The sequence below is a fragment of the Medicago sativa genome, chromosome 1, assembly GCF_051527215.1.
Source record: "Medicago sativa cultivar Bolivia chromosome 1, Bolivia_mono, whole genome shotgun sequence".
NCBI classification, from domain to species: Eukaryota; Viridiplantae; Streptophyta; class Magnoliopsida; order Fabales; family Fabaceae; genus Medicago; species Medicago sativa.
This window is the reverse complement of record NC_140749.1, coordinates 27,333,665-27,344,528: the sequence shown is the minus strand read 5'-3', so window position 1 is coordinate 27,344,528 and position 10,864 is coordinate 27,333,665. Positions and strand designations below refer to the sequence as shown.

The window sequence follows — 10,864 nt, the reverse complement described above, 5'->3', positions numbered from 1 at the left end:
ATTGAGTTGTACAAAGTAGCAAGATGTATGTTTTCTCTGTTTTCTAAATGGAGAGGATCTCAACTCATACTAATGAGTTAAGATAAGATAATGACCGTAATTTCCTCTCATAAAAAGAAGTATCAACATAATTCTTCGATATGATTAAGTCATTTATACATTAGTTTACCAAGAAAAATGTGATGGGGACCAGTCAGATTTTCAATGTGAATTTCCGTTTCCTTATAATCGTGAAGGTCCAATCTTAACCATTGATATAAAAGGTAGTATACGGGTTGAACCTAACTTACTAAATATGTAATGTGAATCTTCTAATCTTGCATGAACGGTGTTGAAATTATCCTGTATCTTGTTTTAAAATGCTTCAAGCATCTCCATGAATTTTCACTCTTGAGGATTAATCTTTTTTTTTTTTTTTGTGGTGATCAGGGTTTGAACCCCAAACTTTACATATATTATGAATTGTCTCTACCAACTGAGTTAAGCTCACGAGGACGTGGATTAATCAATTAATTGAAGGGAAACTATTCATCTTGTGTATTTTATATTTTTCGGCAAAGATTAATCATATTAAATAGTTTTTTTTGACAAATAATCATATTAAATAGTTCTTCAAAAAGAATCATATTAAATAGTTGCGAATATTTGGAATCAAAAACATTATAGTTCTTAAAAAAATCATATTAAATAGTTGTGAATATTTGGAATAAAAAAGCGCGCGCGCACATATATGTGTGTGTATATTTTTTTGAAGGAGTGTGTGTATATATATATATATATTCTTTTAAAAAAAACATATTTTTATTTATCTTTAAAAAAAAAAAAAAAAAAGAGGACAAATTAATCGTGGTTGTTGTAAAGCTACACGATAGCCCTTGGCCGTGGGCACTCCCGAATGGACCTTTTAAAGTTGCAATATTCGTGAGTTTGACTAGCCAATTAAAATAATATTCAATGTTGAAGTATTAATACAAGAAACCTCAAAATGCATTATCAATTTCTCCACTCAAACACAACCATATGCATTAATTCACAGTGAATCCGTGAATTTTCCACGAAATTAATATACTAAAAGTGAAACTTGTTGCAGCCACTTCTACAAGTCAACTTATAGAGCAAATATTCAAAAGGGTTGGTTTCATTGTTTGATGCTGATGTATGTATCTAGTTACAATCAAAAAGGGTACGTGAAATATATAGAGCCAGCTAACCATATGGTTTGCATATTCTAATTCCAGATTGTAACACGTTTTTTGGAAAATCATCATATACACATCAAGCAAATATTACAACTCAACATTCGTAGAGGACACGGCTTTGATAATTAAGTGAGAGAGCTAATGAAATTGCTATACGTTCTTAATTATCAAGATATTTATTTATGTTTTCTTAAAAAAGACATCTTTATGGGGCGGCGGCAGGGTGTACTATATTTATGAAGGTACAAAAATTCTTAAATACAAACAGTAACAAAAAAAAAAGTAAAGACAGTAACCTAAAAGAAGAAGAAATCAATATGGTGTATTATTAATTGACTAATACCTCAATTTCGTCCTTGAATTTTGACAAATCGGCCAAATTCGTCCCTGAATTATTCGAAATAGCTATTTAGTCCCTGAATTTTACAAACGTCCATCAAATTGGTCCCTCCGTCAAATTGCTCCGTTAGTGGTGATGACATGTCCTCTTGCATGCTGTGTTGTCCTGTACACGTGTCAACAAGGCAGCCACGTGTACAAGAACTAAATTGATGGAAATGGTAAAAATTCGAGATTTAACTTTTCAGTGTAATTTTTCCTGTGTTTCCAATTATACCCCTCTATGATAAGGATCGATTTGAGACTTATTGTCATAATTTAAGGACTAATTTGATGGATTTTTCTATCATTTAAGGGCTTTTATGATTGATTTTATTTGCAGGGAATGAGTACAAGGAGATATGGCATTCGAGGACCAGTGATTTCAAATGACATGCATAAACAAACACCACTGAGGGGTCCTGCTCCACAGAATCCAACTGCTCCTGAAATTATTAGAGTTCCAAATCCAACTTACGGGCCATCTGCTTCTACTCAATCCCAATACATGGAGTTTATCCCAACTCCAGGATTTCCAAAGCATTGATGCTTTTTTAAATTATGCTTTTAGACTGGTTTAATTATTGCTTTTTGGACTTGTTTAGTTTATGGTTTTTTGGATATGCAATCACTTAAGAACATCAAATGATTTGATGACTTGATGGATATGTAATTTGCATTTTTTGGCTATGTAATGACTTATGAACATCAAATATATGACTTATGATGGTATGCAAATGTATGCTTTTTTATAATCAAAGTGTCTGTCTTTTACTTTTTACTTTATTTAGCAAAAGTATACACCAAGGATCACAGTGATATCTGTTGCAAAAATTCAAGGACCTATTTGATGGTATTTTTACTAATTTGAGAATCGATATGATGGATATGCATATAATTCAAGGACCATTTTGATTGAAATTTTTTGACAGAAGGGTTTGATTCATCCATTGACAACCTCTTTTCATTACAGCTTTGCAACATTACATGGACTTGGCACAATACAATAGCATTCTAAACAACTCAATCAAACATAATACTCCTATCAATATCTTAATCAACCTAAGCTCACTTCCTACACAATCAACTTTATCCATCAACCTTGCCATCCAAACCTCTTCTCTGCCCCTATCATTTGGCTTCTCTATCAACCTTGCATTTCTTCCATGACCAGCACCATTGTTTTTAAAATAGCCTAGTTCTTCAGCTTCATCAACCCACACAAAAAAATTTACAATTTTCATCATCATCCTATACAATCAAAAAAACAAAATCAGTACTATTTAAACAAACCATTCACACATCACATAACCATTGTTAAACAAACCATTCACACATCACATAACCATTGTTAAACAAACCTTAGGCAGAGGGCAGGCATAGAAATGCCTTCCTGGGTTTTGGACAGTGTTTGCTTTTCTTACAACACAAATTCTAGGACACCAACAATGAAGCTCTCTCACATCATCATTGTACATAGAGCTTGAAGATGAAGACCAGCTGTTGTAGTTGTTTTTGCCCATACGCCCACCACCCATCATATCTGAACACCTCTCTTCAACAATGACCAATGATTTTTTAATTTCGAATTGAATCAACAAAATTTGGGTTTTATGTTTTTTGAATTGGGGAAGAACACCTACTCAATTCATGGAAGAATTTTGAGGGATTTTGAACTATAGGTGACAAATAATAACATTAGGGTTCCATATTTATATCTTTGGGGAAGAAAGAGCCGTTAATTTTGAAGTGGAGAAGAAGTCGTTACTGTGTACAAGGAGAAAGAACCGTTTGCAATTTTCTGAAAATCCATCAATTTGGTCCTTGGAAATTTTCTGAAAATCCATCAATTTGGTCCCTTGCTTGCGTGGCATCTGACGTGGTAAGCCTTGTAAGAGGTTAACGTTACACGTCACCTCCGTTAACAGACCAGCTTAACGGAGGAACCAATTTGCTTGACATTTTGTAAATTCAGGGACTAAATAGCTATTTCGAATAATTCAGGGACGAATTTAGCCGATTTGTCAAAATTCAAGGACAAATTTGAGGTATTAGTCATTATTAATTCAGGAAACTACTACCGCCAAGAGAAACATTCAGATGGCTCAACACACACTTCATTCATAATATAAGCAATGACGTTTTGCTACTCTAACTAAAAAACAACGTCAAACTGATTAATACACCATCCGATCATTGTTATAAGTAAAAGTTAACATTTTAGATTCATTCATTAAATGATGTATGTGGTCTATAATAAAGACCATATACATCACTAAATGAATGAATCTAAGATGTAGATTTTTGTTTATAATAGTGACCGGAGGGTGTATACGGTGAGCTAACCCGACATGAGCATTTTGTGATTTTGTTTTGAAAGAAAATGAGGATTGGTTGAAGTCTCATTTCATGATTGTATTTAGGCTTAAACATATTTTCGGTCCATTATCTTTATTTCGGAGTTTATAATGATCCCTTATTTAAAAAAGGCGAAGATAGATATTTTAATTTGTTTAATTGGTACCACATTAGTAATTTTCATTCATCAAAGGTTAACAACGTTAACTATAGTATACGCGACAAGTAAGTCAACATCTCATTCTTCCCACTTTACCAACACCCCTATAAATCAAATTAAAGGTTCATTGAAACTCATTTTGCTCTAAATTCTTCAGCCCAAATTAGAGATTGCAACCAATCTTCTTCCCATATGAGCTAACATGTCAAGGTCAGGAGGTTTCTCATCAGCTTCCTTTTTGAAATCGTTGAAAAATGGTGCAGAGGATGAATCTTAAATATAGTCGCATGGATCTTGTACTTCAAAACCACGAATTCGCATGGAAATTGACTAACGCGGTACCAATTAAATAAATTGAAGAACAAATATGCACCTTTTTTTTTTAAAAAAAAAAAAGGGACCAATATGAACCCCATAATAATTATAATGGACCGAACAGGTGTTTAATCCTTATATTTATATAGCATATAGGAATATGATAAGAAAAGAGTTTGGATTATATTTGTTTACACCAAAAAATAGGTAATCGAAACATGTATCGTCAATTGGGTTGAAGTGAAATGATTTGAGATCAGACGCGTCATAATTAACAAATATTTAAATTGATTGTCGGTTGAACGTGGCTACTAAATCTAAATAGTCTTGCTTATTGAAAGTATTTGACAATTAGTTGCATCACTATTCGTTGATGCAAAATCGGTTAACAGTTAAATAGGTTGTCGACCGCATCTACTAATTCTTTTTACTAAATATAAGGTATTCATGCAAAACATGTTTTTTTACTAGATATAAGGTATTCATTCAAATCGGTAGATTAAATTGAAAACACCACAAGTTTCATGTCGCTAAAAATTAAAAGGATGAATATACAAACAAACTCACAACATTCAAGTTAAAAACATTAAACAACATAATACCTAAGAAATTGAGAAAATTAAAATGACCGAATACTCATACCTCCATATAGTTAGCGTTGATGCCTAAGTCAATCATCATTAGTTTAATATGTAATGAGTTGAAGCTGATTTATCAATATGAACATAACAAACACTGTAATCATACAAAAAAACCAAACTACACTGCAAAAGATGGGAAAACAAAAATGCGTTGCACCATGACAATAACTTCCAAAATAAAATTAACCAAATCCATGTGATTAACGCTATTTAAGTAAACGAGAGAAAAACGATAAAGATGGATGATTTCATGCCAAAAATGATCCAAAACCACCAATCTCTAATGAATGAAGAAGAAATGAGCTTAGAGAGTTCACTAAAAAACTAGAACCGACTCTACTAATCAAACCACGACATTTAATATTGAAAACTCGTTCTTTCTTCCTTTTTTTTTTTTGTACATGCACACATATAGGATCACCAAGAGTGACCAGAACCTCCACCAAAAGCCAAAAAACACCTGTAATATCAACAAACAACAAACTAAAATAGCAGCAACAAACAACGAATAAACCGAAAAAACCTTCCTCTCTCCCTCCAACTGCACAAAACACTGTAAGAATGGACCAAGCCTAAAATATCTTGTCAAAAAAGCTTCCAAGCATGAATATTATCTATGCGATATTTTTTTTTCTCTTTTATAAAAAGAGTTTTCCATTTTTTAATGGTCTAATATTTCTTTTATTCTATTTAAACATGTTTTGTTTATTTGAAAACATTTCAAAGAATGTGTCTTATTTTGTATTATATAAATGCTTATAAGTTTTCTTACTAAATTAATATTTTTTCTGAATTATTCAATTAAAAAATATTTTAACTAATTCTATTAATTAATATTTATATCAAATTTTTAGGGGATATAATGTGTAATTAAATAGTTATATCAAATTTTTTCATTCAATGAATAAGACACAACAATATCTTCGATATATAAGGTCAAGTCCAAAATTTGTCAAAAAAGGGGTCAAATCCCAAACAAAGTAAAACAATATACACAATAAATACATTCACAATTATACGTGTCTCTCCATTTTCGAGTGTTGGCCAAAAAAAGTCATCTTACACTTTAAGTAATCTAGTTATTGTGTTTTGAGATTATAAAAGTTTGATAATCTAAATAATTTTAGAGTAATGATATTTTGACATCCATTTGATGACAACTTTGTTGACAACTTTGTTTTTCTCATTTCTTATTGGTCAAAAACAATGGAGAGAGAAAAAGGAAGAGAGAGGATAACAACATCATGTGAGTATGAGAGAGAAAGTTGTCCAAAAGTTGTCAAAAAGTGGTTGTCAAAATATCATTTCTCATAATTTTATTTGTATTTTGAGAATCATATACTCCCTCCGTCCCATAATACATGACACAGTTGACTCTATTACGCATACTAATGCATAATTTTGAGCTTAAATATATTGAATAATATATTAGAAAAAAGTATGAAAATTTGTTATTTTGAAAATACTCATCGAGACGAATCTAACGACATCTTATATGAGATTATTTATCTTTGCATATTAGTAGAAAAATATGGTCAAAGTAAGTTAAGTCAAAATTGCACATTTTCAAATGGATCACCTATTGTGGAACGGAGGGAGTAGTTAAATAGAATCAAAGTCACCCCTCAAAACAAGAAAGAATAAAAGCCAATTAAATTTTTTCTTATAATTCTGCAATCATTTTTTTTTTGAAGAAGCTATAATTCTGCAATCATATCAAATTTTCTTTTCTTATATTCAACACATGAGGAAATACTATTATTTTGGGCACACCACAATACTACTTCTTTAGTCAAAAAACAATACCACTATCTAGGTTAGTGGTATAATTAAAAATAGCATATGCTATTGTTTATTTCAAAGGAAATATATATTTTTTATGAAAAAGAAGGAAATATATTTTATTGTTATTAAAATAAGACATAGAAATAATGTAGTAACAATAATACTCTATAAACATAAAACAAACATTCAAAAAACAGGCATGCAAAGCAAGAACCACCACTAATACAAAAAGGACAAAATAGGAATTATAAAAAAATAGAAAAATGTTCAAAACGCGCTACGCAGTGCCGTGTCTATATAAATAAACACACTCTCTCAACAAACATACACTCTCATTTCTTCTCTCTTTCTCTCTCACCAAACAAAATGGAACGGCGGCAACAATCACCACCGTCGCCGCCGCCACCATCACCGCCGTCACGCATCATCCTCGGCAAATACCAACTCACAAAATTCCTCGGCCGAGGAAACTTCGCCAAAGTATACCAAGCACGTTCCCTCATAGACGGTTCAATCGTCGCCGTAAAAGTCATCGACAAATCCAAAACCGTCGATGCATCAATGGAGCCACGAATCGTTCGCGAAATCGACGCTATGCGTCGGCTTCAAAATCATCCAAACATTCTCAAAATCCACGAAGTTTTAGCCACCAAAACTAAGATCTACCTCATCGTTGATTTCGCCGGCGGCGGTGAACTTTTCCTCAAACTCTCCCGGCGTGGTAAGTTTCCGGAGGCGCTGGCGCGACGGTACTTTCAACAGCTTGTTTCCGCTCTTTGCTTCTGCCACCGTAACGGTATCGCTCACCGCGATCTCAAACCGCAGAATCTCCTCCTCGACGCTGAAGGTAATCTCAAGGTTTCCGATTTCGGTCTCTCTGCGTTGCCGGAGCAGCTGAAAAACGGTCTTCTGCATACAGCTTGTGGTACGCCGGCGTACACCGCGCCGGAGATTCTCGGCCGGATTGGTTACGACGGATCTAAAGCTGGTGGTTGGTCTTGTGGTGTAATTCTCTACGTTCTTCTCGCCGGTCATCTTCCGTTCGATGATTCGAATATTCCGGCGATGTGTAAGAGAATAACTCGCCGGGATTATCAGTTTCCGGAATGGATTTCGAAACCGGCGCGGTATTTGATTTATCAATTACTTGACCCGAATCCGAAGACCCGAATTAGGTTAGAGAATGTTTTTGGAAACAATTGGTTTAAGAAATCGTTAAGAGAAGAACCTGAAGAGAAACTTTTTGATGACAAATACAGTTTTGATGGTTACAAGAAACTTGAATTAGGGATGAATGCGTTTGATATAATATCGATGTCGTCGGGTTTGGATTTGAGTGGTTTGTTTGAAACGACGACGTTGAAGAGTGAGAAGAGGTTTACATCTAGTGAAGAAGTTGGTGTGGTGGAGGAGAAAGTGAAGGAGATTGGAGTGAGATTAGGGTTTAGGGTTGAGATTGGGAAGAATGGTGCAATTGGGTTGGGGAAAGGGAACGTTACTATGGTTGTTGAAGTGTTTAAGATTGTTGATGATTTGTTGTTGGTAGCTCTTAAATTAGAGAATGGTGGATTGGAGTTTGAAGATGTTCATTGGAATGATTGGAAAATTGGGCTTCAAGATGTTGTTCTTTCTTGGCATAATCTTGAATCCAACTTGGCCATGTAATTTTGTTGACTCCGAAAGCAAGAAATATATGTTCGATCTCTGACTCATGTGTATGGAAAACATACGTTGAGAGATGTTAACCGGTTGGAAGAATTAGTCTCTGCATTTACGCGGGAGATGTCTTGGTATGAGAGACGTTAACTGGTTGGAAGAATTAGTCTCTGCAATTACGCGGGAGATGTCTTGGTTTAGAAAGAAAAAAGTAGTTACCTTTGTTTGTTATTCACTCACACACAAGATGCTAAAAAGTGCTGGGTTCTCATGCATGTAGTCTCTAATATACACTTTTTTGTTAGATTTTTAGGTGTTAAATGAGTGAATTTTGTTATTTTGTTTGTAGTTTCTTGTAAGGGACAGAAACATTTGTTCACTTTTGTAAATGGAAAGAATAGTGGCTAGTGTTTCTGTTGTTCCATCTTCTTGAATCAATTACTACATTTTATGACTTATTGTTATTTGACTCTGTCTTTTTGTTAGTATTTTTGCTTATGTGATCTTTGATCCCACTGCCGTGGTATTTCATTCTTGCTTTGAGTAATTAACATGAAACTTTATGGTGTGTTATTGTTCTGGTTAATTAATATATATATATATAAATACAAATTGATTATGATATTTTCTAGCTTAATCAGAGATTCGGATCTCAAATTCAGATCTTACTACGAGAGTGCAACAACGTTATAACTCTTGGGGAAAAAGTTTACCATCAATTTTGGTCTCACGTTGCATGAATGATTAATTTATGATATTTTGACAAGAAAATACTTTTTTTTAAAAAATAAAACTAATTAACAAATTGAATATAATAATCGTCAATTTTTTAATTTTTTTTACAATAATTGTCTTTCTTGTATGTGGTAGGTGTTTAATGAGTGAATTTTGTTATGTTGTTTGTGGTTTCTTGTAAGGGACAAACACAAGTGTTCACTTTTTTTTTTTTTATTAAATTAAATAATCTTTATATATACTATCAATATTACTTACACATGAATAGGAGGCAAGTGGACAACAAGCTGCGCCGCTAGACCTTTTTGGATGGCAAAATCAATCTTCGTAAACACAACATTAATGGACCTAGGAGACATAACATTGCTATGCATAACCCTTTGGACTCTATGTAGAAGGTCAACAACCTCTGATGTTAGGAAGCCGAAAGTGTCAAAACCAAATGGTATAAAAACATGTTCACTTTTGTAAATTGAAAGAATAGTGGCTATTGTTTCTCTTGTTCCATTTTCTTGAATCAATTACTACATTTTATGACTTATTGTTTTATTGTTATTTTACTGTATGTTACTTGTATGCCGTATTGTTAATATTTGCTTATGGGATCTTTGATCCCATCGCCATGGTATTTCATTGTTGCTTTGAGTAGTTAACATGAAGCTTTGTGGTGTGCTGTTGTTCTAGTTAATTTAAATATGATGTAAGTATTAAAAAATTGCTCAAAACGTTTGGATTTGGTTTTGTTGATTCGGATTTTCTAGTTTAATAAGAGATCTTCTAATCTCGAATCTAGATTTGACTTTGAGAATGCAACAACTTTAAAAATTTGAGGAGAAACTTTACCGTCCATTATGATCTCATACGAGTTACGACATAAATGATTAATCTCTACAATTTTTGGAAGAGAGTATTTGTTTATTTTTTTAATAAAACTAATGAAATATTGAATATAATAATTGTCAATCTTGTATGTAGCAGGGATTTAACGTTTTACATCTCAAATTATTTAGTGAGTTTTAGGGGTGTTTGATAAAAGTCATTTTGAGTAAATTTGACTTTATGAAATTCATTTTCTTATGATTGACTCTAAAGTGGAAAATGGTTTATTTTTACTCTAAATAAACTTAAATTTAATATAAAACTTTATTTGGTAATTATTATTTGAAGACATTTTGTTAAGATTGACTCTAAATATTGACACAAAGTTTGACTCTAAATAATTCCGTTTGGTAATTAATATTTGAAGATTTTCGTTGGTTTTACTTAAAATATCTATCAAAATAGTTTTTTTTTTTTACTAATAGTAATATCTATCAAAATAGTTTGGTTTATGAAAAGCAATTTACTGATTTATTGACAATGAAAATTTGAATTACATTTTAAAAATATAAGTATTTGAACCTTTTATTGAAATTTAAATAAAAGGCTTAAATAAGTTAGTACCTTTCGTTAGCAACCCATACTAATTTGTTTCTACAAAATCTAAATTGCATGTGATGTTTGTTTGCATCTGAAAAAAGTATATGATCAATTAGTAGTGTTATTGGGTATATATTCTTGGAATACAAAGGACAATTGTCTTCCAACTTTCATGGGCTCCAAATCATTCATAATTTAATTTCATTAATCAAATAACT

The 10,864-nt window shown here is 32.5% G+C and overlaps 1 protein-coding gene across 1 annotated transcript; it reads left to right on the top strand.

Moving 5' to 3' along the window:
* Nucleotides 1-7,162: 7,162 nt before the first annotated feature.
* Nucleotides 7,163-8,956, top strand: LOC146953917 (CBL-interacting serine/threonine-protein kinase 4-like). Its single transcript, XM_085712560.1, has one exon. It carries the CDS (start codon nt 7,203-7,205, stop codon nt 8,499-8,501), a length of 1,299 nt encoding a protein of 432 aa, XP_085568686.1. The 5' UTR covers nt 7,163-7,202; the 3' UTR covers nt 8,502-8,956.
* Nucleotides 8,957-10,864: the final 1,908 nt, after the last annotated feature.

What these genes read in the sequence shown, in the direction of transcription:
- LOC146953917 (XM_085712560.1), top strand. Translation starts at nt 7,203, where the DNA reads ATGGAACGGCGGCAACAATCACCACCGTCGCCGCCGCCACCATCACCG.